The 26666-nt window shown below is 57.6% G+C and overlaps 8 protein-coding genes across 8 annotated transcripts; 4 read left to right on the top strand and 4 right to left on the bottom strand.

Annotated features, from left to right (window-relative positions):
* Positions 1 to 687: 687 nt before the first annotated feature.
* EX895_006589 (uncharacterized protein) lies at positions 688 to 4083 on the top strand (the record flags this gene model as incomplete). Its single annotated transcript, XM_029887180.1, has 1 exon — positions 688 to 4083. One exon carries the CDS (start codon positions 688 to 690, stop codon positions 4081 to 4083), a length of 3396 nt encoding a protein of 1131 aa, XP_029736672.1.
* A 433-nt stretch (positions 4084 to 4516) lies between these two features.
* EX895_006588 (uncharacterized protein) lies at positions 4517 to 6820 on the bottom strand (the record flags this gene model as incomplete). The annotated part of the gene is made up of 1 exon (XM_029887179.1): positions 4517 to 6820. One exon carries the CDS (start codon positions 6818 to 6820, stop codon positions 4517 to 4519), a length of 2304 nt encoding a protein of 767 aa, XP_029736671.1.
* A 2166-nt stretch (positions 6821 to 8986) lies between these two features.
* On the top strand, positions 8987 to 12057 carry EX895_006587 (uncharacterized protein; the record flags this gene model as incomplete). The annotated part of the gene is made up of 3 exons (XM_029887178.1): positions 8987 to 8989; positions 9499 to 9640; positions 9815 to 12057. The coding sequence occupies 3 exons, from the start codon at positions 8987 to 8989 to the stop codon at positions 12055 to 12057; spliced, it is 2388 nt and encodes a 795-aa protein (XP_029736670.1).
* Positions 12058 to 12575: 518 nt separating this feature from the next.
* EX895_006586 (uncharacterized protein) lies at positions 12576 to 14474 on the top strand (the record flags this gene model as incomplete). The annotated part of the gene is made up of 3 exons (XM_029887177.1): positions 12576 to 12632; positions 12770 to 13140; positions 13676 to 14474. 3 exons carry the CDS (start codon positions 12576 to 12578, stop codon positions 14472 to 14474), a joined length of 1227 nt encoding a protein of 408 aa, XP_029736669.1.
* A 203-nt stretch (positions 14475 to 14677) lies between these two features.
* EX895_006585 (uncharacterized protein) lies at positions 14678 to 16273 on the bottom strand (the record flags this gene model as incomplete). The annotated part of the gene is made up of 1 exon (XM_029887176.1): positions 14678 to 16273. The coding sequence occupies one exon, from the start codon at positions 16271 to 16273 to the stop codon at positions 14678 to 14680; it is 1596 nt and encodes a 531-aa protein (XP_029736668.1).
* A 366-nt stretch (positions 16274 to 16639) lies between these two features.
* EX895_006584 (uncharacterized protein) lies at positions 16640 to 17861 on the top strand (the record flags this gene model as incomplete). Its single annotated transcript, XM_029887175.1, has 2 exons — positions 16640 to 17761; positions 17832 to 17861. The coding sequence occupies 2 exons, from the start codon at positions 16640 to 16642 to the stop codon at positions 17859 to 17861; spliced, it is 1152 nt and encodes a 383-aa protein (XP_029736667.1).
* A 491-nt stretch (positions 17862 to 18352) lies between these two features.
* EX895_006583 (uncharacterized protein) lies at positions 18353 to 20419 on the bottom strand (the record flags this gene model as incomplete). Its single annotated transcript, XM_029887174.1, has 1 exon — positions 18353 to 20419. The coding sequence occupies one exon, from the start codon at positions 20417 to 20419 to the stop codon at positions 18353 to 18355; it is 2067 nt and encodes a 688-aa protein (XP_029736666.1).
* A 2638-nt stretch (positions 20420 to 23057) lies between these two features.
* On the bottom strand, positions 23058 to 25277 carry EX895_006582 (uncharacterized protein; the record flags this gene model as incomplete). The annotated part of the gene is made up of 1 exon (XM_029887173.1): positions 23058 to 25277. One exon carries the CDS (start codon positions 25275 to 25277, stop codon positions 23058 to 23060), a length of 2220 nt encoding a protein of 739 aa, XP_029736665.1.
* Positions 25278 to 26666: the final 1389 nt, after the last annotated feature.

Raw genomic sequence — 26666 nt, 5'->3', positions numbered from 1 at the left:
CTTCGGCCCCACTTGCATGCCCGCCTCTCTCTCTCTCTATCTCTCTCCCCCGCTTTGCCGTTACAAGAAAGCAATATATCATCAGCCTGTCTGAGGACACTTGTGGAGCGTAATGTGAGGGCGTGCTGTATTGGCGAAAGCTTGCTAAGCCAGTTTGCGCAACCACACAGTGTGGTCGGGCTTTTGGCCGGCGAAAACTTGCAACTCCGCAAAGACGCAGGGCACGTTGAACCAGCGTTTCGGCTCGCTGTTGCTCTCGTGACTGTCGGTGGTTAGTGGTCGGTGGCCGGCACTGTTTTATTGCCGCGTTCCCCACGCCTTCGCGACCATGTGTTTTCCCCACACTTTCCCGCGACCGTCTGCAGCTTTCCTCTAGCCGAAGGAATGCTCTTCTGCACGCTGCCATGGTTGCTGACTGGCAACGAGGGTCCCTCCGTCCTTGTGCCTGTGTAGGACCTATTAGCTTCCGCTTGAACCCATAGCCCAATCCGCGGACCCTGTACAGTCAATTCTGTGGATGGCAAACAAGTCTTATCCACACCATCACCCTTCCGACGCTGACAGACCGGTCTCATCCCCGAGTCTCGGTCCCGTTCAGCCACTCTAGCTAAAGGTCTCTGTGCACTAGCCTCGACACACACAGCCATCGAGCTCGCAAACAAGCGCGGCAGCAGCTACCCATTCCTCATGTCCGCATCGTCCTCTGCCAAAGATCCTCGACGCCGTCAGTACAGATCCTGCGATCGATGTCGTGTAGGCAAACGTGCCTGCAATGCTGAGTACGAGTCGGTAGCAGAAGCGATCCAGAGCAAGGTAGCTTGTTCGAATTGTCGCAAGAAGGGCAAGACGTGCACATTCCAGCATGTGCTGTCCATTCTCGGTGGTGTACCCAGCTCTTCTGCGCCGACCGGTCACCTTGGTGACCCAGCTACCTCGCCATCCTCACGCGCCAATGAGAAGAGCGACGCAGCTGTGGAGGCTCATCTGCAGTCGCAGCCTGCATCACCAGCCTTCACAGCTGAGAATCTAAATGTAGTGACCGAAAGCTCGTCGCCAAATGGCTCGAAGCGGAAGCGAGGGGAGGCAAGGACCGGCCCAGTGGCAGCAACAGCGTTGCACAACCTGCTTGCCATCGCTCCCTCTTCATCCACCAACCGTATGACGAGCACCATCGACCGCATCTTTCTCAACGACGGACTCATCCGCGTCTATGAAGGCGCTGCCGAGCAGGCTCTCAAATGCTGGATCACCTCGTCCAACACACCGTACATGCTTGCCGACCAAAGTTGCGCCGACGCAGCATCATCCAGTCAGCAGCTGGTCTACTGGCGCATCTGCGAGCTGGATCGTGGTGCACGCACGCTTCTCGGCCATTCGACCGCAGCAGCCGCCAGCCGGGAGAAGGACATCATGGATGCGTTCCACTCTGTCGTCCTCGCATTCGCGGCTCAATGGACACCCAGCTGGATCGGCGGCTTGGCAAACCGTACACCTCACGGTCTGTCTCTGGGCAAGATATCGGAGAACAAAATCAGACTCGCCCTCTGGGAGCGCGCACGAGACAAGCTGCAAAGAGTTGCCAACGTCGACTCGTTCCGCGTTATCTTTGCGCTCATCCTCTTTGCCTGGACCGAAAAGCCGCGCCAGGTGCTCGAGCGTGTTGCAAACCAGGCGGATATCGACCTCAATGGCGACAACTGTGCTCTTGACACGAGCGATTGGCAGAGTCCTGCGGAAGGGAGCACGTTTTTGCTCGTGGCGGCGATGCGCAAGTTGCTTAGTATCAAGTTTCGGATCGAGAGCAAGAAGCGCAGAGGGGTCAGTCCGTGGAATGGTCCCAATCAGAAAGCGAAGGGGGTATCCTTAGCTCGATCAGAGGCGCAGTGCAGTAGTAGTGGGGATGCTGGCGAACGAGAGACAATGGCTGGTAAGATCCAGTTCGAGCTCGAAAGCAAGCGGCCTGGCCCTACCGCTGGCGGCAGTGCAGGGGCTGGCAACACGGCAGCAGATGCGGTGGTGACCTCGCGAATGGAAGGCACCTACCACATGCTCTATTGGCTCTGCGTAGTCATCGACACGGAAACGAGCGTCCTGCGCAAACATCCTCCGGTCGTATGCGACGAAGACAGCGAGATCATCTCGTGCATCCCCTTCACCTCTCCTTCGTCGGACACACATCTCGACAGCCCCTCGACGGCACACAAAGGAATCTGGGACGACTACATCATCAACACATCCAAACGCAAGCACCTTTCCGACTCGTTTGTCACGTCCTGGCCGAGCGACACAACCAAAACTGCAGCAACGTTGGCCTTCTCGACGCCCGTCAAAGTGGTCATGTTCCGGCAAATCAGCCGGCTGCAGATGTCGTTCTGGCGACGCGCCTCGACGCAGTCGGTCGAACAACACATCCGTAGCGGTCTCTCGATCGTGTACCACTGGAATCAGGTCTACGGACCACTCATCGATAGCTGTCGAGCCTCGCATGCTCAACTGCCGGCGTCGATCCAGTCGTGGTACGTGCTGCTTGCGTTTCCGTGGTACTTGGCCATCCTGCTGTTTGTCGAGATGGTGCAGACCATCGACATGGCTGGTGCGAGCGATATGCAGGCTCGGTCTGAACGCGCTAGGTCGGGCATCTTCCCGAGACTGCGTGACCGAGCATGTTCGGATCTGGCCCTGCTGATTTCAGCGATCCAGGGTACGTCGTTCAGCCATCTAGATTCGACGTTCGAGTACGTCCGCAACTCGGGCAGCAATCTGTTGCTCACCGAGCCGTGGTCCGAGATCCTGGTGCACAGCATCACCGCGGTGATCAAAACCGAGATCAGGCTGCACGAAGGCTACTGTTCCTCTTTTCAGTGGAGGGAGTTGGACGAGAGCCATGAACGTATTACGAAGTGCTTGTGGGCGTTGCAGCAGTTGTCTGATCGCTCTCCGTCGGCTGCGATGGCTCATCAGCAGCTCGAGACGCTGTCAAGCTTTAGGAGGCAAGGTCAGTTTGCGTTGCAGCAGATTCCAATGGCCAGTCCGCCGTTGCAGTGGGATATGTCGAGTGCGGTGGCAGCAACGACGACCGGGCAAAACCTTGGCGCTGTCGCAGACACTAGTATGGATGGCGATGATTCGAGCCCCGAAAGTAGCTCTCAGAGCAAAGGCACCACTTCGAGCTCCGACAGTTGGATGGAAGGCGCTGACCTTTCGACGTGGAATGGCTCCGTTCTAGCTGAGGATCAGGACTCATTACAGTCGGCATTGAACACGTACTTTGCATCCAACGCCACTGCCCTGGCCCTTCCCATTCATATCAACGGCACACCATCAGCCGCTGCCGGTGGTGACGCTGACACACGGGATCAGGTGCTGCCGGAGGCAGTCGATCAGAGCGCGGATCTAGGACACTTGCTGCAGAGCCTGGTCCGGGCGAATGCGCCATCGCAACCAATGGCGCTGACCCCGCAACCGTTGTCCGGCTTGCCGGCTTGTTTGGATAAAAAAGAGCAGCTCTCGATCATGGAGACGCTGGCAGAGCTGGCGGATCGGCCGATGCTGGATCCGCATTCGCTCAACTCGGGCTCCACGCCGTCGTCGTCGTCGTCGAGTAGCGGCTCGATGGAGACGATGTTTTCGTTTGACTCTCTCGCCGCTCTCGCTGCTGGCGAGAATGGTGTGTACTCTACCGCGTGTGCAGCTGTCGAAGAGGAACCACCTTCTGCAACCTGCAGCCCCGACAGCAACTCCGAGCCTTCGAATCGACCCGACCGTGAAGCTGCACCAAAGAAAGCCAAGCTCAGCCACCTAGCTCCATCCTTCGCCAGCAATTTGGCGCTTGATCCTCCGCCACTCCAATCCTCTGTCAACCCAATCCCCTCGATTTTGTCATATTCCACCACTGTCCCGTCACTCGCAGTTCAGTTCGCACCACAAGAACCACAGTACACCTCGATGCTGCTCCAACCGCCCCCACTTCAGCACCGCCAGCACGACGATCTCTACACGGACGATGACGACGATGATCTCGTCAACTATCGAGCTTCCACGCTACCCAGCTTAGGGGCCTCATCTATCAGCACCAGTGTTTGATCACGACCCCTCGGCGGCCGACAAACGCTGATCGCTCTTTCTTCCGTCTTCTGTGGTGGCGCTCGACTCTCTGCCTCGCGCACGATGTAGGTACCAATCAGTGTCCATTGCGCTTCGAATGAGAGTGTGAGAGTGTGCAAGTGCGAGTGCGAGTCTATAAATGAGTGTGAGTGCGTTTAGATGCCTTTGTGTGTGTGGGTGGGTGTGTTTGTGTGTGTGTATGTGCGATAGAGAGGGGGAAAAAAGGCGCGGCAAGCAAAGTGCTTGACTTTGTCGGCGCTGAACGCAGCGGTATGATTACAAGATGTTTGTGTTGCAAAGGAGGTTGTGCTAAATGTGCTCGGGAGGGACCATTCTTTTCTCGAGTCCGCTCGCGTATCAGAGAAAGTATGCTGAACATGCATGCATGCAGAGGCCAGTGCCTGGTCGCTTTTTAGCGCCCCTGGCCGATGGCGATCTGGTCAGAGGGTACAGGGCTCGCCTGAGGGTAAGGCTGGACAGGTGAACCGGGCTGTGTGCTGTTCGGAGCTGCGCAGCCCTCAGGGTACAGCCTATTCTTCGGCCAGTACGCGCCATAGCCACCCTCTTGTGCGGTGCCACCCCAAACGGTGTAGTTGGCGTTGGAGTAGGCAGCCTTGTGGCGCTCAATATAGTCGGCGGTGGGGAAATCCGGTGGATCACAGCCCACATTCTCGGCATCGGGATCTTGGTAGACTCGCACCCAGTCGACCGACATGGTGGCGGGGAAGCGAAGGCGGCGCCAGTCCGGGGTGCCAAAGTTCTGACTGATGCCCAGGTTGAAGATGATGTACATGGGCTCTTCCGGGATGGGTCTGTCGCTGATCATGCTGACTGGGTCGGCCGCAAGCGCAGCAGCGTTGACCTTCCAGGATCGCTTGCCGTTCGACTCCCAGTCGATGTAGCCGTTCGGACCGGGTTCGTATTCGAAGCCATAAGTCGCGTAGCTACCGTCACCACCACGCTGCACGGCGAGCTGCGAAGCCATAGAGATGCCACTAAGCGCTTGCTGGTCGTTCTGGCCATTGTACGAGTTGATGTGCGACTGAGGCTGGAAGAACTCATAGGCCCTGGTGGTGTTGGTGAGGTTGTAGTACATATTAAAAGGGGCGGTCTGCATCGACTGCGAAACGGTGAGACCGAGCGTGCCGTCGACCTGAGCTTCAAAAACATCAATCTCCGGTGCGCTGCGTCCACGGAAGGTGCCGTCCTTGAGGATGGGGCCAGGGTGGTCCTCGCCAGCGCAGGTGCAAGCGGAAAGGCGCTGGCCAGGCAGGAAGGAGAGCGCGGTCGACTCGGCCTTCCTGTTCCACATGACATCACCACCGATGGCAGCAGCAGCGGGCTGGCCGTTGGCATCGGTCTGGTTCATGAGCGTGCCGACATCACACGAGGTGTACGAGTAGGGCCAGGTGCCGTCGGTTGTGGCACCATAGCCTGCACGCCCCAGGTTGCCCATGGTCCAGAAAGCGGGCCACAGACCGGCAACACGAGGAGCACCTGGCAACTGAACACTAGCAACGAGGTAGCCACCAGTAAAGCAGAACTTGTTCCACGAGCTGAGGAAGCCGCCGCGAAAGTTGAGATTGTTGGTCTGAACCTGGTCGAGAGTGATACGTAACGAACCGTCGGAGGTGGTGACGGCTTCAGGCGAATACCACTCGTAGTTGTTGGTGGCCAAATAGTGCAGATCGGAAGCCTCCCAGAAAGGATCATCGCCGGGGTAGAAGGAGCGACCGTCGGTGTTAAACTCGTCGGAAAAGACGAGCTTCATGGTCTTGGTGCCGTCCGGGCTGACGCGCGTCATGGCATCCACAGGTGTCTCGGGGTCAATGAGAGAGGAGCGGAAGCCTGGGATGCTGGCGATCTGACCGGATGCGTTGACGCCGCCAAGGTTGTAGCCTCCCTTTGTACTCTCGTGATGACGGGAAAAGTAAGAGATGATGGGGTAGCCGCCAAAGAGCATCACAAGGCCAATCGAGAGAAGCGCGAGCACGCCAATGTTGAGCACCCCTCTCTCGCCCACACTCCCGCCGAACCAGCCGTGGTTGGCATCGGTGTGCGCGTCCGGATTGTGCAGGTCGTCGTCGGGTTCGTCCTTGCCTTCCATGATATCCCACGAGTAAGGATTGTTGAAAAAGTCGGGCGATTCCGATGCGGGAGTTGGGATGTTCATGCTGACGGCAGAGCCGACAAGCGAAGCGGGCAGACTGAAAGGATCGCGTACTGCGCGAGGGTTGACTTTTTGGTCGTTGGGATGGAACGAGAGTGGCCTTGACATGCCCAGGTTGGCATAACGCCTTGTGCTTGGGGTGGGCGAGCCGGCGTCGACGCGATACGAGAGGGTAGAAAGGTCGGCAGTATCGACGCTGCTGTGGTTGTTGCGGCCGTGGAATTTGACGTCTTTCAGGTCGGCGCTGTCCGAAGTGTCAAAATCGTCTGTGTACCGGAGAGTGGCCATCCCGTCGTAAGCGTCTTCTTCGACGTCGCTGTCAGAGCGGAAGCTGCATGCATAAGAGCGGATGAGGCTGCTTGTACGCGGATAGAGAGAACGATTGATGCTGAGTTCAGATCGGTCAGGGATGGGTCTCGTATCCGGCAAATCCAAGCTGCTGTCTCTGGTGCGTTTGGTGACGTGAGCAGGGATCAAGGGCGAAAGGGATGGAGACGCAGCGGATGCCGCGGCGTCCTTGTCTATCCTGCGAGGATGCGGCGACATTGTGTGATGCTGTGTTGGTCCGAGGGCTGCGCGGCTGAGATCACGATGCTCTAGAGAAGAGATGCTCTATGTCGTTCCGGTGTGATGCGGCAAGAAGTCAGAGCGCGGTCGCGCTTTCTCTCTTATTCGGGTCGTGTGCCGTTCTAGTGGCTGAGCATCGAAAGGACGTAGCAGAGGCTTGCGTGTGCTGGCTGAGAAGACGAAGCTGGATGTGCCCGTGAGAAGTGAACAGCAACTCGACAGCTCGAGAATGAAGCGAAAGAAAAAGAGCGAATGCAGCACCACGGGCGCGAATGCTTTCCAAGACTACGTGAGGGATGCAAGAAACTAGGATCAAGGTTGATGGGAACGGTCGTCGAAAGGATGAGCTTGAGGATAAGAAGGATGTGTGTGCGCGCGTGTGTGTATGTGTGTGTGTGTGTGTGTGTGTGTGTGTGTGTGTGTGTGTGTGTGTGTGTGTGTGTGTGTGTGTGTGTGTGTGTGTGATGGAGTGATGGACAAGAGCAGGTCGAGGTGAAGCTTGAGTAGGAGGGGAGAACCAGTGAGCGCTTCGATAGCTCCGTCAGATCAGCAAGTGCAGCCCCAGCAACTTGGTAAAAGAACGCCTCAGTGTTTGAATTGGCCAAGGCGGCGGATCAAAACGGCAGTCTGCGTACCTGTCGGACTCTCAAGACTCTCGGCCTCATAGAACTCTCTTCGTGACGCAGACACCGCCGAGAACGCACATCAAAGGGATCTGAGAAAAGAACGAGGGTCCCTCCTCAGTGTGTGTGAGAGAGCCTTGACAACCAAGCAGGATCGACGGCGCGAAGGCCAAGCGAGGATGCAGCCCACATCGCAATGGGCCGACTAACTATGCAGAGCCACGGAGCGCCTGTGCACTCGCTCTCTGGACTGCACGCCTCTATGAGAAGAACAGTGAATGAAAGAGACGAAAAACTGTTGCCCTAGCATGAATCCTGCAGAACGACGGCTAGAGCTCGCTCGAGACCACTAGGAGAAAGTCAAATAAAAACTCGGTTCCATAGTCACCACTTGCTGCAAACAAACAGAAATCGCAAAGGACTGCAGCAGCAGAGCAAAAGAGTTTCTGCGAAAGGTTCTGCTCGGCTTGCCTGCTCCCTGGTCGAGGCTCCCTGGCTAGGTGGCTGCTCCGCCGCCGGCGCCACTTGGCCGCCGCGTTGCCTTGAGACACATAGCCGAGGCGGAGAGAAAAGGCAAAGGCGCGAGCTGGAGCGAGGCATGCGAAGAGACTCGCAAATTGCCTCTGGAATTTTTCAAGGATTTTCAGGATTTGCCGTGTCTCATTTGGGATTTGCGTTTGCGTCCGATTTGCATTCGAAAAAAGGGGGTTGGCCTGCTGTCAATGAGCGAGACACTGAAATTCTGCGCCCAATCGTCGATCTTTCTCTCTTTCTCTCTTTTTCTAGCTGGCCACGCGAGGGAAGCGCTGGAAACGGCAGAGTGACCGAGCTGCCTGCCTGCCTGTTTCAACACCAGCTCGGTGATTTGCACAGAGAGAGAGAAAAGAGCGCTGTGACCTCTGTCAGCTGCACAGCTTAAAATTAGTCACGCCGCAGCAAGAATTCACACGCTCGCCAGCAGCAACTCTCTCTGCATTTGCGCTGCGAGATTTTCACCTCCGCACCGACCGACCGTGGTACGCTCGAGCTTAGCTTCGATTCTATCTCGCTCGCGGAGGGAGACAGTATGCCATTCAACTGGGGTTCCATCCTCAGAAGAGGCCACAAGTGGCACGGCTCGAGGCGGATTCCGATGGCCTTCCAGAAATGTAGTCTAAAATGCATTTGGGTCGCGAAACGTCGCTCGCATCGTCGCGTGTGCCGAAAAACATTCGAAGCGCAGGCTCGGCTGCAAACGAGGTTCGCTTCCGAAGAACACACAGAACCACATCACCAACAAGGGAGTGCAACCTTGCCACGACACGTTTGACATGCAGCTCGCGATCATGACAAGCTGTGCATTGGTGGCAACGCACTGGTTTACACTCACACGCGAGCCGGCTGTGCAGATACCTGCTCCTCTTGGCCATCCGGGCAACCTTGTATCAATCGTTGTTTAGCGCTTTCGTGGCCTTACTGGAGGATTCTTGAAAGCATCGTGCGGCTGTCTACAACCTAGCCGCTGTCAGCGAGCCCACCAAAAATGGTGAGCGACTGCGACATGTCGTCTCGAGACAGGTATTGCCTTTGCGACTCCAGCTTCCACACGTGGTCACGCGAGGAATGGGTTCGAGTGCCTTCCTTCGGTGTCTGGTGTTTGGTAAATGGCAAAGGCAACCCGGCCTAGCATTTTTGTGCTGCTGGTTCCCGGGATGTGTCTCTCGGACCAACGGATCCGGACTCCGCCCTTGCTGAAGTGACCGAGGGTCTTGTCCAGCACTTGCTCCTCGTTGGAGGAAGCACCCTTGAGTGAATACTTTTTGAAGATGTTAAGCTTTGAATTCTCCCAGCCCAAGGGGCAATTCTCTCTCGTGCGGGTTTCTGTGCAAGGTCACGTGCAATGTAACCCTGCATTCGAGAGTGCCTTTTTGCGGGGAGGCAAGGCTGGCAGACAAAAAAAAAAAAGTGGAAATTCTCGAATTTTTCTGGAAGAGAGAGCTCTCACGAAGGTTTTTGGCTTTAGTCGCTTACAGCTGCTGCCGTTGCTGCGCACAGCCGAATCTTGGTCAGCATCGTCGCAATCCATCCTATGGCTTCAAGCTTCGACCATATCCTATCGAGCGAGCGAGCGAGCAACCAGACGCAAACATCACTTCGCACACCAAGCGGCCCAGTGAAGCGCTTGTGTTTGCACAAGGTGAGTCGCAATTCCAACAACTTCTGCGGTGCGATCGATGGAGGAAAAGCGTTCTGCCATGCTCAGGTGTCACCAGGACCCTGGCTACCGCAGTCGTGCCGCAGTCGCTTCTGCTTTCGCGATGATTATAGAAAGCGCTGACATCGTATAACTCTGCTTCGCATACGTTGACAGCTTGGGCCGACTTGCGCAATCAGCTCATCATTGCACGGAAGCAACATCCCTCGGGGCGTGGTCCGTCGGCCACGGCCACGTCACCGGCCTCCTCCATCATCAACAACACCGCCGGCATCCCTCTCACCAATGGTTTAGTGCAGCTTCCACCAGCACCCATCGCCTCAGCACCCTTGATCGCTACCCATCATGCGCTGCCCACACCGCCCTTTGGTGCGTCCGGCCACCAAGCTCAGACGGACCTACTTAGCGTGACATCAACCGATGCTGCTTCAGCAACGGCAATCGCTGCATCCGGCCTAGCTGGATTACCGGACCTCTCGGCTACCATCAGCAACAATATGGGCATGGCTGCCCCCGTAGGGCCATCTCCAGCTGCAGCGCCGATTCCACCTACCAGCGTCGTCGATGCATCAACTGCTGGCAACATGCTCGACGCACAATCCATACAAGCGCAGGTGGAAGCTTTGATTCAATCTACCTCGAACTCCGTCGTTGGCAACAGCAACATTAACAACCAGGCGCCTATGACACACAGCCTTGCACTAGCGCCTTCTGCTCCTAATCCAGCAGCAGCAGCAGCAGCAGCAACAGCAGACGCCGTCATCGCTCAGAATGCGGCGCTCGGCGCTCTCGACACGCATGGCAACGCAGGACCACAATCCGCCGGAATTGTGCAGGCACCGTCATCGGGAGCCACGTTGCCTTCCACGATCATCTCGGACGCACCCACATCGATCGACGCACCAGTACCGCTCGGTACAGGCTTTCAGAACACATTTGCACAATACCAATTCCCGCAGAACCACGATCGAGTGCTCAAGGAGGCGGCAGTTCTTACACCGACGTCACCTACGGACTCCTGTTCCGCGCCTGTCAAGAAGGAACCGGTCTCCACTTCTGTTATGACGAGAGAAGAGGAGGAGAGAGCGGCTGATGCGCTCATTGCCGACATTGATGCTCAGGACACTGTAGCTGCTGTGCCACAAGCTACCAAACCAGAGCCGTTCTCGGGTGCCGATCTAGCTGCGGCTGCCAAAGCGATTGGAATCGATGCGGATGCCGACTTGCTCAGTGGTACGAGCGAAGACCAGCGTGCCTTGGCTGCTGCCATTAAGCGTCTGGGCGATGAGCATGGCGAGGCTGCGCAAAAGGCAATCCAGCAGGCAGCGGCGGCGGCTGCAGCTGCTGCAGCTGCGCGCGCTTCGCAAGAGCTGGCGAGAGCCGCTGCCAGGGAGCAAGGGGCTGCCGTCGCTTCTGTTCCGGATTCGAAAAATAGCGCTGGTCCATCACGGCCAGTTTCGTCTGCTTCGCCAGCTTCGAGGTCACGATCAGGTCCGGTAAAGCGATTCCCGTGCCCCAAGTGTGATAAGGCGTTTGCGCGCGCCTACAACCTCAACACACATCTGTCTACGCACGATCCGGATCCCAAGCGCGCCAAGCCGTTTGCATGCCCGTATCCAAGCTGCAAGTCGGAAGGCGGGCGCTCGTTCAGCCGCAAGCACGATCTGCAGCGCCATGTGGCCAGCATCCACGAAAATGAGGCGGAACCGGGCATCCATGGTGACCCCGAGGAGGTGGTTGGCGGCGATACAGGAGGGCTGGTGTCGCTGGGTTTGGGCACACCGGGCAAGAAGTTTCGATGCGGCAATTGTGGGAGGTCATTTGTGCGTCGAGACGCTTGCCATCGTCATCAATGCGATGATCGAGACAGCCCATCGGGGCGCACGTCCAAGTCGCCTTTTGGTACGCCGTACACATCTTCGGTGTCTCCGAGGCCGAGCACTTCGCAGAGCATGTTTGGCGGCGGCGGCGGCAGTGCCACGCTTGTCGATGTTGCGCTGGGCAGATCCACCGCTTCTCCATCGTATTGCGGCGGAGGAGGTTCAGGTACTATTTCAAGAGGATCGCCCGCTGCAGCTGGCGGAGCTTGTGTGGCGGTGAAGCACGGTGGTAACGGAAGCAGGCATTCGAGTAGCTTGTCAAAAGAGGTGCAGGCGGTGGCCAAGCAGTTGCAGGCTCGTGTTGAAGCGCAATCGCCCGGTCCGCAGAGTCACCAACACCAACGCCCTATGGCACCTCTGCCCGGGGGAGGGGGAGGGGGAGGGGGAGGGGGAGGGGGAGGCGAGCGCCGGAATTTCCCGTTATCCGCCATTTCACTGTATGCTTCGACAGGTCCGTCGAGCATGCACTCCAACTCGAGCTCTTCCTCGAACGGCAACAAGGCTCAGATTGCCAAGTGAAAGAGCGGTCTTTGAGACACCCGTGTATTTGTGCCATGACACCGAGCGAAATTTTCATGTCTAGCTCAATGTAATTGTATTCTCGTCTCTGTACTGTACGGTGATGCCTGACTTCCGCGTGTGCTCCTTTTACGCTGGCAGGCACGGTCTTCGAAGGATGTTGTAGATCAGAAGCTCAAGTTGGACGGCGAGCTTGTGGGGGCAATCTTGTAGGGGAAAATCTCACATGGAGAGACAAATTCTTTTGGACGCGTTTGCGACGGAGAGCAACGGAAAGAAAGCGCACGCAGCGCACAAGCTCGACTGCGCAGACGGTGGGAAAAATGGGGTGACATGGTTGTGTCTCCCTGTTGGCGAGGCGCGTGCGTTCTGCCAAAAGTCGTACGGTTCTTCGCGGCAGTGGTGCAGAATCGATACTGGATCGATTGGTTGCGCTTTCTTCCCCCACCTTTGCCTGCCCATTCTCCGACCCAACACTCATTCGCTCCACTCGGCCTTGTTTCCTTCTCGACCTTTCAATGCCAGCTTTCTATCCTAACGCCGTCGCACGACTCACCCAGACAGCTAGAATCATGGTAAGTTTTGGTCGCCCTCACCTCGCGCACACGTCGCACCGCCAAAGAGTCGCCGGAATGCAAAGTATTGACCCAACCCGCTTGCTGCTGCTGCTCCTCCTCCTCCTCCTCTTCTGGGTTCTTTTGGCACGCAACAGTCGCAGATCAACGAGGTCTTCATCGTCTCCGCCGCACGAACGCCCATCGGCTCGTTCAACGGTGTGCTCAAGAAGGCCACCGCTCCGGAGCTCGGCGTGGTGGCCGTCAAGGCCGCCATCGAACGCGCCGGGCTCAAGCCGGACCAGATCGAGGAGGTCTACATGGGCAACGTGCTCCAGGGCAACGTCGGCCAGGCGCCCGCTCGTCAGGTTGCTCTCAAGGCTGGCTGCCCCGACACCACCGAGGCTACCACCATCAACAAGGTCTGCGCTTCTGGCATGAAGGCCATCTCGCTTGCGGCTCAGAACATTGCGCTGGGTCAGCGCGGTATCATGATCGCTGGTGGCATGGAGTCCATGTCCAACGCTCCGTAAGTATCGCCAATCATCATCGTTGGCAGCTTTGAACGACGACACACAGCTTCGTTTGCATCGGCTCCTCCATCAACAGTCTCGATGGCTTGAGGAGCGCTGGGCCACGTTGATTGTTGGAGTCTCTGTCTGGCTCTGACTCTCCTCCCGCTTTCGCTTAACACCGGAAATCGAAGGATACGCAGCTACCGGCACAGCTTGGCCTTCGTCACGCCGTTTCGGGCCAACCCTAAATTAGTGGCTTAACATGCGGGAAAACATTAGCCGGCTGGCCCGCCGTGTTGGTCTGCTTCCCCAAGTGGGTCGAACCTCGTTGCCCCTCCGATATAGAAGGGCACCGCATTGCCGGTTTCGCGTGGCGCTACTGTCGACGCAGAGTCCATGGCGATGGGTGCTTGCTTCTTCGGCTTGTTGAGTGGGGGGAGTCGAGCAATTTGCAGGAAAACCCGAGCCGATCGAATGGGTCTGACGCATGGCAATGTAACTCTGAATACTGACCCCGCTCTTCTGTTGCCCTTTTGTCAACTCCGACAGCTACTACCTCCCTCGCGGTAACTCGTACGGACACGTGCAGGCCACGGACGCCATCGTCAAGGACGGCCTGTTCGACGTGTACAACCAGGTTGCCATGGGCAACTGTGCCGAAAACACGGCCAAGAAGCTCTCGATCACCCGAGAGCAGCAGGACGCGTTCGCGGTGGAGTCGTACCGACGCTCTGCGGAAGCGTGGAAGGCCAATGCATTCGCGGCCGAGATCGCTCCCGTCACGATCAGCGACAAGAAGGGCGATGTGGTCATCAGCGAGGACGAGGAGTACAAGAACGTCAAGCTGGAGAAGATCCCCACGCTGCGACCTGTGTTTGACAAGAACGGCACGATCACGGCGGCGAATGCATCGACGCTGAACGACGGTGCGAGTGCGGTGGTGCTGGCATCCGCGGCCGAGGTGGAGAAGCTGGGCGCCAAGCCGCTGGCCAAGATTGTGGCGTTTGCGGATGCGGCGTGTGCGCCTATCGACTTCCCCATCGCTCCCGCATATGCGATCCCCAAGGCGCTCGAGCGCGCCGGCCTGACCAAGGACGACATCGCGCTGTTCGAGATCAACGAGGCCTTCTCCGCCGTCGCCCTCGCCAACAACCAGATGCTCGGCCTCGATGCCAGCAAGGTCAACGTGCTGGGTGGCGGTGTGTCGCTCGGCCACCCGATTGGCTCGTCCGGCGCCAGGATCGTCGTCACGCTCGCCCACGCCCTCAAGCCCGGCCAGTACGGTTGCGCCGGTGTCTGCAACGGCGGCGGCGGCGCTTCGGCCATCATCATCAAGCGCGAGAACTAAAGCTTGCCTTCTCACATAACATGATGCCCTCGTAATCCACTCGCCCGCATGTAATGCTGACACGTCGACGAAATGAAAACTCAACCCTCGGTCTTTTCACCAAGACATACCTGTCTCACCCTGCTCTAGCGTAGCTCTTGCCCTTCGAGACACACACTTTGCTACTGTTGCGATGATTGGCATTCTATTAGAGAGACCGCCGGTCAAGCCCACGCCGCAGCCTGATGCTGCAGATTGAGCAAAAACGCATTACACCTCCTCACGTCCTTGACCTCTTTACTCCAATCATCCAATTCCTTTTGCCTCTCGCCCGCCTCGACTGTCACCTTGGCCAACTCGCTGCGCTTGGCAAACACCTCCTTCCTCAAGAGCCGCTTCTGCTTCCTCGCGCGCATCAGTTGCGAGATGAGCGTCGTGCGGTTATCCGTCTTCTCGCTCAGATTCAAAAAGTTGGAGCGGACCGACTTGCGCAGTGCTTTGAGCGCCAAGAAAGGCGCTTTGGCAGGTTGCTCTTCGATGGCGCTACGGAGCTCTTCGTCGACGATGGACCAGATGATGTCGACATCGTTGAGGTATTTGGCCGACTTGCGTTTTTTGCCGGGTGGAGGGGCATCCGGGTCGTCTGGGTCGGCGGCTTCTTCGGCAGAAAAGACGAGCGAGAGAGCACGCTTGAGCCGTTTTTGCAACTCGCGACCGGGCCGCGCTGCTCGTGCGGACGAGATGGAGGCTGCTCGACGTTGACGTTCGAGCATGGTGCGATCCATGACCGTCTCGTCCTCGATCTCGGTGGGTACTTGGATCAGTGCACGCCGAGATGGAATTGCTGCTGATTTGGACGGCGGTCTACCACCGCGCGCTTTGGCTGCTGCTGCTGTGGCCAGTGGCGCTTGCTTTGAGATCCTCTGCGTGCCTGGACTGCCCTGTCGGTGACGTTGACGTGCGTCGAGGTTGCGTTGAGCTGCGCGTGCTGCTGGTGAGTCTGCATGCGATGCAATGCTGAGTCGAGACGCACTGGCACCTCCGATGCTCGGCCTCATACGGCGCACCGAAGAGTCGACATGAGAAGATGCCGCGGGCGATGGGATCATGGGCAACGACTCGTCCACGCCGTCCATTCCGCCATCCCACTCTGGTGGCGAAACAACCATGCCAGCGCCGCCCGCACTGCCACCAGCACTAGCATCGGCGCTCGAACCCGAATAGTCGCCGATCTGACTGCCCAACTCTTCGTCGTCGTAGACGTCATTACCTCTGCGCGGCGAAGGAGCGACTGAAGAGGCTGTGCGATGCTGAGTCTGTTTGTTAATGCGCGATGGAGCGGGCGTGCTGCTGATAGGAGCTGAAGTTCTTGGTCTGGCCATGCGCCGTCCTACACCCATGCTTCCGGACGCATCAGCGTGAGGCGAGTAGAGCAGCTCATCATGCAGTGGGGGCGGCGAGAAAGCGTTGAGATCGGAGCCAGCGTCGAAGGATGCCTCGGCCGCCGCGGCCGCAGCTGCGGCTGCAGCAGCTTTTTGTTTTGGACCCGAGCCGCGCGGCCGGCCCGGTTTGCGCTTGGTCAAGGAAGAGTCGTTGGAAGTAGATGCAGATGCATCTGGGTTGGGCGTGGGTGCGGCTGTCGGTCGCTTCTGCGGCAGTTTGAACTGAAAGTCACGTTGGATTGCTACGGCAGTACCTGCACCACGCATTCGCTCTTGTCGACGATCCGCAAATCGATTTGATGCAGTTGCTCTTAGAGCTGCCTGGTTTGCATTGCTGGCGACACTGCCGCCGCGCGAGCCTGATGGCCTGCTGCTCATGATTGTTTCGAGTACGTGGCTATGGATGGTCTACGTTTGCGGTGAAAGGGGGTTCCGAGAGGGTGATCCAAGTGCGAGCCGTGATGTTGTCGATGATGGTAATGATGGTGATGGTGGTGGTGGTAAATCGAATTTCAGTGTTGCGCCAAAAGACAGAAAAAGTGGAGAGACGAGGGGAAGCGGCGCGTCTCGCCCTTCCTCGACGCGTTTCTGCTGCAAAACCCTGCATTGCTTCTCTGAAATCACAGACTTGCCTGCCGTCCAAAATCGCGCCTTTGGACAGTTTCAGCAATCAACACTGATCGTCCTTTCTCTTTGACCGTCACATCCAACTCCTCGTTCGCATTTCATATAATTCCCGTCACAATGCCGCCTTCGAGAAAGCACAGGCCAGATGCACAGTGGGACGAATCATCCTCCACGCTCCTTCCGCGTCCAAGAGGCCGTCCTCACGCCGCAGCAGCAAACGTATCACTCAGCTCCACCCTCGGCGCACCCACACCTGCCCGGCCATCATCACGCAGAGATATGGCAGACTACTCGATCGTCTCCACCTTGGCTTCCTCGACGCCAGCAGCTGCTCCCGCCAGGAAGCGCGGTCGTCCACCCAAACATGCGCTCACCACACCGTCTATGATGGCACTGGCTTCGGCAGATACGAGCATTGCGTCCACGTCGTACGGTGCTGCAGCGCCTCGACCGCGTGGTCGTCCACCCAAGTCGATCCTCTCCACTCCAGGTAGTCGCACTCTCGCATCGCCACCAAACAGCGTTTCGTTCTCTGACCAGTCGAAACGTCGAGGTCGTCCACCTAAGAAATCTGCCGCTGCCGCCGACGCATCAATGTCAACTGCTCAGGGTAAACGTCGCGGTCGACCTCCCGGAAGCGTCAACAAGCCCAAACAGCCGCCACTCGGGTTGCCAAAGGGCCGACCATCCCAAGCACCACGCTATTCGAGACCTGATCAAGATCCAGACTCCGCCTCGGACGTGTCGCTCATCGACGGTGCCTCTGCGACAGACGACGACTCGGCATCCCAGTCCGCCGACGAAGATGACGACGAACAAGCCCTCTCGTCGGAAGACGAAGCGCGACAACGCAACAGCTCTCGTAAGAAAGCCAAGCGCAAAGGCTGGCCCAGCGAGAGGGAACGACTGCGTAAATGGCGCAGGCTCAGTGTGGAAGAGCGCGAATGCGTCACATCCGAAGGCGGTCTGATCTGGCGTACTGCCATCCCGCTCCTCAACTCGATGCCCAAAAATATTCGCTCTATGGTCGCTGACAGCCTCACGCGCGCTCTCAACCGCATCGACGCCAAACTCGAGTCCGGCCTCGTACCCCCCCTCGCTCGCCTCCCGCAAGGCTCGCTGACCGCCTCGACCGCTGCCGCTTCGACCGCCACCCGCCGGGACCTGGCCAGCAGCATGCTCTCCTGGCGCCTCGAGGAGGAAGGTTCCCTCCTCCGTGCTGAAAATCCCGACCAGCCCGTCGACCTCATGGGCCTCGGCATGAACGCAGACATCACCGAGCTCGAACAAATGCTCCTACCCGAAGCAGAACACATCGTCGAACTCTCCAAGACCCTAGCGCACCAGTCGGAGCACCTCGCACACTCGACTTCCCGCATCGCAAAGCTCAAACGCGACCGAAGACTCGTCAAATCCACTGGCTCCTCCGACTACCCCGCCAACCTCGACGCGCACCAACTGCTCTCCATCACAAACCACAACCCCACCCTCGACCCCAACCTCTCCTCCTTCCTGCGCCTATCTCACACCGTCTAACCCTCTCGCTCTACACAAAAGTAAACCCCCACAAAAGAAATCATACCTTCTGATAAAACCAAATGATTGTGCAAAAGACAAAGACAAATGAGGGAAAGCAAGACAACCGAGACAAAAAGTGATTGTTCTGAGGAAAAAGAGACTGGTGGTAGCCGTTGAAGGATTCAACAGTAGACCCAAGATAAAAGGACGAAGAGGAAAAGACAAATGCATATGCGCCGCAGACCTTTTGAGAACAAGGGATACCAAGCCAGATGCTGGACAGAAACGAGACTGCAGCTCACTTTGGCATCTCTAACGATCGCCAAATGGATCAGTGCGGCTCTTGGAGCTGCTAGACTCGCTTCCGTTGCCTGCCGGTCCAGGTGGTGGCGTAAGTCCCATGCCCAGCTGGCCAAAGATGAGGTCCTCTTCTAGCTGCGTCGAGCGTGCCAGGGCGCGGTGGCTGAAGTTGGGCATGATGTTGTAGCTCTGCTGGTGCCACTTGGTCGAGTTGCCCGATGAAGCCGCGTACGAGCGACCCGCTCCGATCCCGGCCATGTTGCCGCCAAACTCGCCCGCCGGTGCCGACGAGACCGAAGCGGCTCCCGACGGAAGAGGAGGCGCGTCTGCGAATCCAGCCGACATGGACGCGACCGAGGGCGCACGCGAGTAGTTGTTGCCGCGAATCGAGCCAGCGGGTGTAGCGTGACCCGACCGAGGGGAGAAGGTCGTGGGACTACTGGGCCCAGCTGCCGATGCTGGCAGGGGCGAAGGCTGCTTCTGGATCACCTTGAACGAGCGTGATGGCGAAGCGGGCACCTCACTGGAGGTGCTCGAGAGCGGTGATGGTGTGGTGATGGTGTTAGCGGTGGCCACGGGCGCTGCAGCAGGTGCGGGTGTAGATGCGGGTGCGGGTGCTGGTACTGGTGCTGGTGCTGGTGCTGGAGCGGGCTCGGCAACGGCCTGTGGATAGGGAGGCTTGCTCGAGCCGCCCATGTCCTTGGAAGCACGCTTGAAGCCCCACTTGCTGGCCTTGGCCTTGTTGTCCTTGTCCTTGTTTTCCGACGACGACTTGTTGGCAGCAGCAGCAGCAGCAGCGCCAGTACCAACAGCAGCAGCGCCAGCGACACCAGGCGCGGTCGAGGACTTGTTGGAAGCACTTGCCGTCGTCGGATCTGAGGCTGGCGCCGAGTCTTGCGAGCCCGGCTGTGCGGCAGCGGCAACAGCGGCAGGAGCAACAGCAGCGGGAAGTGCAGGGACGGGGGGCGGCGTCTGCGAGGTTGGTATGCCCTTGAAAGATTCGGCAGAGGGGCTCAGCTCCGAGGCACGCGCAGGCGAATGAGAACGCGAGTGTTCACGCGATTGCTTGCGAGCGGCAATGGCAGCAGCGCCGATACCGCCCGCAGCAGCAGCGGTGGCAGCACCGGCACCGGCACCGGCACCGATCTTCGAGCCGGTAGAGGGTTTCGAGGTAGTCTGGTTGTTGGTACTGAACAAGGTCGAGGTACCCGATGGCGCACCCGACACAGCAGAAGTGGTGGGGTCGGCAAAGACGTTCTTGGTCGAAACATCGCGCATCATGGGCGTGTTGACGTTCTCGGGAGCCGTGGCGAGGGAAGCGGTCGAGTCGTTGTTGTTGGGAGCGCGGAAAGCGGCCTCGTCGGCCTCGTCATTGCGGAGACGACTCTGCTGGGCGCGCTGCTGCCTCTTCCTCTTCTTGAGGCAGAACGCAAGGAGACCGATAATGAGTAGAGCAACGACACCACCCACAACACCACCAGCGATAGCACCGGTCGATGACGAGGAGCCAGAGCTGGTACTGGCGTTGTTCGCTGCGCTCGAGCCATTATTCCCCGAGTTGGAGCCAGAATTTGACCCAGAGTCAGAACCAGAGTTGGAACCAGAATTGGAGCCTGAGTTCGAGTTGGAGCCGGAATTAGAGTTCGAGCCAGGGTTGGGGGTGCTGGTGGCTGAGCTGGCAGCGGAGGTCGATGTGGTGAGGACAGCACCGCACCGGAAGTTGAGCGAGAATGTGACGGAATTGTAGGCGGAAATGATAGTCTCGCTTGCGTCGAGCAGACGGAAGGTCAAGGGCTGCACGCCCGAGGTGGCGATGGGTGGATCGAAGATTGCGTAGAACTGGCCGGTGTTGGTGTTGGTGTAAGAGCCGGTGAAATTGACCTCGGAGATTTGGTTGGTGAGCGAGGTGCCCTGATAGATACCGAGGAACTCAGCATTGTTGGTCTCGGCGGTTGTGAGGGTAAGAGTGAAGTAGATGGTGGTACACGACGTCGAGGTGACGGTGACAGAGAAGGCGTGTGCCATCTGGACAAAAGCCAGAATGGCGGCCAAGAGGCCGAAGCGGGTAAGGAGCTGCATCTTGTTTTGAGTACGATGGAATGGATGGCCTCGCCGGCGATGATGAAAGAACGGCGATTGTCCGCGTGCACGAAGTATGGCTATCCTATCGTTCTACAGTACCGACACCGATCAGCGATGGCGGTAGGGAGTCAGAAAGGCAGACGGTGTGCTGCTGCTGCTGCTGCCGCTGCCGGTGCCGCGATCGTTCAGTGGACCGGACGAGAATCAAAGAAGCAGAACGACGAGATGGAGAAGAAGGGATGAGAGCGAAGATGAGGATGAAGATGGCCGGATGAGAAAGGAGAATGGCCGTGTATGGTAGAGGAGGCAGAAGAGGGAGTGAGGAGGAGAGAGAGAAAGATGAGAATCAAACAAGGCAGCAGGCGGCGCAGAGAGACATGGAGAGAAGGCTGTGTGTTCAGGCGCAGGCAAGTTTTGGCTCAGACCCGCTGGGAGCTGAGGATCGGTGCTTGCCAAACACAGCGTGCAAGGCTACAACGTGCCGATATATTTTATTTTATTTTCATCTTTTGGAACGAGGGCCGTCCGCTGCTAATCAGCTCGTGCATTTAGCAACGGGAAGCGCACACTCACACAGAGATAGAGGCGGAACAGGCACCGACGGGACCACAACTTGATGTGCTTAGTTGGATCAGGCGCAAGAGCAGCATCAACTGTGGTGAGGTGCTGTGATGCGGTGTGCTGTGGTGTGATGGGCTGAGATTGATTTCGGACGGTGGAAGTCCATCAGCTGCACCCAGCGCAGTTCTCAACTTTTGATGCAATGGGTAGAACAGCTCTCGAAACGTTGCGGTACACGAGGTCGAATAGGAGCACAAGGACGAGAAGGGCAGGCAGAGGCAGAAGCGGAAGTCAGGGACAACAGTGAAAAGCATGGAAAACAGGGGTGCACTTCAGGGTCGTCGGTGATTGTCGTTCCAAAACACACAAAAACACACTAGCAAGAAGAAAGAGGAGAAAATCCAAATTTCAGGGCAGTTCAACAGAGGCGCACAATTACACCGGATCCGCCGAGAGCGCTCGAACTTGCCACACAAGGAACAGCAGCAGCAGAAACCATTTCAAAACACAGCCGCACACCCACACACACAGAGCTTTTGTTGATGCCCGAGCGTTTCTTCCGAGCACATCAACATCGAACGCCTCTTTCTCTCGCAGCTCGCAGCTCTTTGACGATACAATGCAGCAGAGGGAAGTTGCTCAAGAGACCCACTGCAAAGCAAGCTCCGAAGCGTTGTGATGTGCGTGACAGTGGCAAGCGGTGAGAGCACAGAGCCAGCTCCACGAACGGATGCTTGGCCGAAGTTGATAAGGTGACCTCTTTCTGCGTGACTGACGTTTTCTTCGAGGCTTGGCGCATCGTCGTGCTCCTCTCTCCCTCTCTCCTCTGTCTGCCACATCCCACACACTGCAAACAACACTGGGCGCGCCCCGCTGGTGTTTAGACGAGAAGAATGTTGGCGCACAGGCGCGAACAAGATCAAGCCCCTTCCTAGGCTGCCTCTCCCACAGATTACCGCCTGTTTCAGCTGTTGGGCAACTTGTCCCTGACCCTTCCCGCCAACGTAGATCGCAAGTGGCCCGTTGGTCTTGGTTCCTGATTTCGATGAGGCTCTTCTGGGTGGCAGCGCTAGAGCACGGTGGCCTAACTAAAGGCTTCTCGCTGGTCCGCATCGATGTAATCGAGTCGCCGCCGGGAATCCCTCGCCTTTTGCAATCCAACGCAATTTCGAGATGCATCTCTTGTCCCTCAGAGAGCGAGGCACAGCGGCAACACGGAAGCGGGGGATCGACTTCGCGTCGCAGCACACTTTGAATTCAACCAGAACAACTAAGGGAAAATCAAAAACAAACGACATTCTTCGACTCGACCTTGCTGTGCTCTCTTGCGCCTTCCGCCCAATACAGGGAGTCCGGTGCGTGTTTCCGTGTCTGTGTCTGTGTGTGTTTTTACCTCTCGATCTCCTAGAGGCCGCCTGTATTTGCTCCTTGCAATCACCGGTCTCAGCACTACAGTCAGAGTTCTCTGGAAGAGAAGATATCACGCGAGGCGGATCAAATTTCGAGGGCCTGCACATCGCGATGCGGCAAAGTCTTGGCTGACGTCGAATCAAGAAGAGTGGCACTCGAGATCCTTCACCTCTTCCTTTCCGGCTTGATCGGCGCTGCAGTCGTCTGGTCTTCCCAATTGGAGTTGCCGCCCTCTGCAGTGCTTTGCTTCTGTTCGCTTAGCGAAAATACGTCGTGTGGACCATGGCTTGCAGTCGCAGAGGAAAGAGCAGCAGGCTCTTGGTCGATTGTCTCAAAGGTTTTATTGTCTCTGCGCGTCTGTGTGTGTGTGTTTTTCTGCATGTCTTGAGTTTGCCACGGAGTTGCGGGTCCGACCTTCCGATGAGATTGTCCCGAGGCTGTCGGTTCCAGCAGAACGATTTGGCTCGACCGAAATCGCTGAAACACAATCGGGTCGGAACCCGCTATTCTCAGGCCCGATATCGGCCTACCTTTCGATGATGCGAGAGGGAAAGAGAAAACACGACGTATTCGAGATCCTCTCTAATATGGCTAGTTGACAACAGCATGGTGGTTGACAGAGATAGTAGTACAGTGTTAGAAAAGATACAGCGTTTGGAATGCATCACCTGAAGAGTTGATCCACGTCCACTTCGTTGTCGGCGCTTCCATGCTTGGAAGTCGTCTTCGAAGTCTTCTTGGTGGTCCACTTTCGCAGTGCGCTGGTTGGCTTTGATTTGGACGGTTCCTTCCACATGTCGGCGTCTCCGTCCTTGTTGGGAGATTCCGCCGATACCGAGTTCGGATTCGCCGAGCCAGAGTTAGAGCCAGTAACAGGCCCGCCCAGATCGAGCGATGGAACACGCTCACGAGAAGACCCGAGCGCAGCAGCAAACCCGTTGACGCGGGAGTGGCTGGCAGGCGATGCGGGCGAGGGCGCGTTGTTGGCGTTCAAGAGGGGCGAGCTACGGAAGACCTTCGTGATCGACTGAGCCGATCGGCTGCGTTCCTTCCAGAAGGGTGGTCGCGTTGGCGAGGCGGTGTGCTTGGACACCTCGCTGTCCCCTCCTGTCACCAAGTCGGGCACGCGCGGTTGCTCGTCGACGTCGAGCATCTCAATCAAGCGACTGCCCGTCTTGTTGATGCTCGACGTGCTGTTGTTGGACGAATGTTGTCCAACCCGCCTTCCTGCCGCTCCCAGCTGCAGCTTTGCTTGCGCATCCACCCAAAACTCGTCCGTCCTGGAATCGCCACTCATGTCTCGCTGAGGCGGCCTGACGTGGTCGCCTTCTTCGACGATGATTGGTGGGCCTCGACCATGCGTACCGTTCGAGCCGACCACACGAAGCTGGCCTTTGGTCGCGCCGGTGTATGTGTTGTATGTCCCATCGCTGTTGACTGTGCCGCCGTTGGATGGATCGCTGGATCGGAACGAGTCAATGCCTGGTTCGGCTGTCAATCGAGGAGTGGCTGCGCCTTGTACAGTCGGCAGATCAGCACCGGCCGACAGGGACGCGAGAGGTACAAACGAGGTGGCATCTTGCACCATGAGGGGACTCGAAGCAGGGATGGATGGAAGCTTGGGCGGGATGCTGCGATATCCTTGGCTACTTAACTCACTCGAGTGCATCGAGTGCTGTTCGGCGCTCGCCATCTCGGAGGCAGCCACAGAGCCGGGAATAGCATTCAGGTTGGACTGGTAACCGGTGGATCCAGCTGCTGGACCTCGGCGGGGATGCAAACTTTCGACTTCGCTACGCGACGGCCCTGATGCCTCTGGTAGCGGAGAAGTAGTGGGAGGCGTGACGAGGGCACTCGTGTTCGAGCCTCGGCGGCTACTGGGTTGAGTTGGTGAAACGGCACCCGACCAAGCAGGGTCGCCGATGTTGCCATCTCGAGTCACACCACGCATGCGAGCCAGTTCGCTAGCGGCAGCATAGTCTGAAGCTGCCGCGCCCATTGGCAGGCTCGACATGCCCGGAATGCCCTGCGGCGAAGAGCCTGGCATGTTGGCGGCAGCACTGCCATTATGGTATGCAGCCGCTGCTGATGCACCAGCCATCGAGTAGGTGGGCATGGCCCGAGGGTCCGCGCCAGGAGGAACGTACGGCTCATAGTAAGCAGTGCGGTGCACATCAGGATAAGCGCCAGCGAAAGAGACGGGGTTATCTTGGCCGTTGAAGGAGGCACCCGTCATCGGCTGGGCGTATTGGCTGCCATGCGAATGAGGAAATGACGCCACCGAGCCCAACATAAAGCTGGGTGTGAGAGAAGTGGTAGAAGGCCTGTGAATGTGTGTCGAACGTGCATCGGACGTGGTACCAGCAGCGTTGAATTGGGAACGACCGTAGAGGGACGGGTCGGTATCGAGCAACGGCATCGTGGAGCCTGCATCTGTCATGATGATCGAGTTGCTGTAGTTGCCCGAGGTGCGACGCAGCCCTGAGCCCGATGGATTGGGAGGAAGGCCTGCAATGACGGCTGGCCCTTTTTCTTCTGCATCGTCAGGGAAGGGATTTTGTGCCTTCTTTTTGGCATTTGAACGCTTCTTGTAGAGGCAGGCCAGGACGACCAAGAGCGCAAACAGTGCCACACCTCCTATCGCACCTCCGACAATCGCGCCGATGGGAGTCGACGAATGGTTGGAGGAAGAGTTGGTGCCTGAAGAAGCGCCGTTGGCCGAAGCGAAAGAGCTCGAAGCACTCGCTGTGGCGCTCGCCGTGGCGCTCGAAGTTGGTACACTCGTGTAGCCGGGAACATCAGAAGCGGCAATTGTTGAGGTGACTACGACAACGGAGGCGCTCGCAGTCACCGTAACTGGGACGGTCACCACAGTAGCCGACATGATGAGCAGTATACTATGTTGTGGTGATCACAATGGCCACCTCGACGTGTGCGCCGCTCGGACTGAATGCTGAGTTGGTGGTGGAAATGATACTACAAGAGTTCGAGATGGAGGAGCAGCTTGACGTTTTGCAGAAGTGGCCATGCGACGCTCCGATCTGGAGATTGTGCGAATCGAGAGACGAACCCATAGACGCAGAGGCAGTCAAGATAAAAGCCTTCAGCTCAAAGGTCGAAGCGAAGAGGCGTCGATGAGCAAAGACGTCGGAACATGCAACAGCAGGAGGCCGAAGCGAGGATGTGCTACAGTAGAGAGGGGAGTTTTTGAACGCCGTTGACGGTTGTCGGTACTGCATATCCTATTGGAAATTGAGCCTCGCTTCGAGAACATGATTTCATCGAATCACACCAGACGAGAGACGCTCACGCACCTTCTCATCTCTTCGGATCACCCGTCCTTCTTATACACTCTGTCTGGGCCCGCAGAGCCGGACTGCTGTGCCTCGAGCTCCTGCATTTGGTCCACCTTGAGCTGGGTGGGCACTGAGAAGAAGAAGAGACGGAGCGACAAGAGAAAAGAGTGTGTGGACCGGTGCTGGGGCGGAAGAGCCTTGTCTGATCTACGCCGCCTGTTGTTGCGGCGATTTTCCGCTCTTTGCTTCTCCTCTTCTCTGCCTCTCTTCTCTGCCAACTTCGCCTTGTCACGCAGCCATCGCCATCGCCAGAAGCGTAGATCAAGGCGAAGTTGGCAGAGAAGAGAGGCAGAGAAGCGCCGACCTCTGATGAACGAGCGGAAATCCGTTCCGAAGATCACTAAGACACTTCCATCTGTGCGAGAAAATCGCCGCAATTCCGACAGAGGCGGAAATGACCCTGGAAACCGCCAAACGGCGTCAAGGCCGGCCGCCGACAATCTCTGCCACTTGCCAAATTTTTGGAGCACAGCAGCTCGAATTGCAAAAAGGAACGGGCATTTTTACCCCGGCCTTCCAACTAGATTCGCTCGCTTTCCTTGTCAGCAGCTAGCTGGTCTATATTTGGAAACGCCGCCCAGGAACGAGCGAGCTCGCATCTGCACCGACCGCACGAGCCGTAGTTGAAGATCGATGATTAGGATCTGCAAACGAGTACTGCATAACTACAGCGACAGCTGGGCTGCAAGCCTCTTCACTGAGCTCATTCGGCATATGTTGCAAGCGACAATCTTCTTTGGAGGTGGGTGCGGTAATGCACTTGGGGCATATTCCGCTAGAAGCGGCCAAGCGCCCTCGTTGAGAAGACAAACACCGTCAATGCTGCTTACGCAAGCTTGTGAGCGTGAGCGGTACCTCCCATACAGTGTTCAAGCTCGTTCGACCGCTTGGGACGGGATCTAATCATTTGCTTGCTA

Source organism: Sporisorium graminicola, chromosome SGRAM_9, assembly GCF_005498985.1.
Source record: "Sporisorium graminicola strain CBS 10092 chromosome SGRAM_9, whole genome shotgun sequence".
Taxonomy (NCBI): domain Eukaryota; kingdom Fungi; phylum Basidiomycota; class Ustilaginomycetes; order Ustilaginales; family Ustilaginaceae; genus Sporisorium; species Sporisorium graminicola.
The sequence above is the reverse complement of the archived record's forward strand: the minus strand, read 5'-3'. Positions and strand labels throughout refer to the sequence as shown.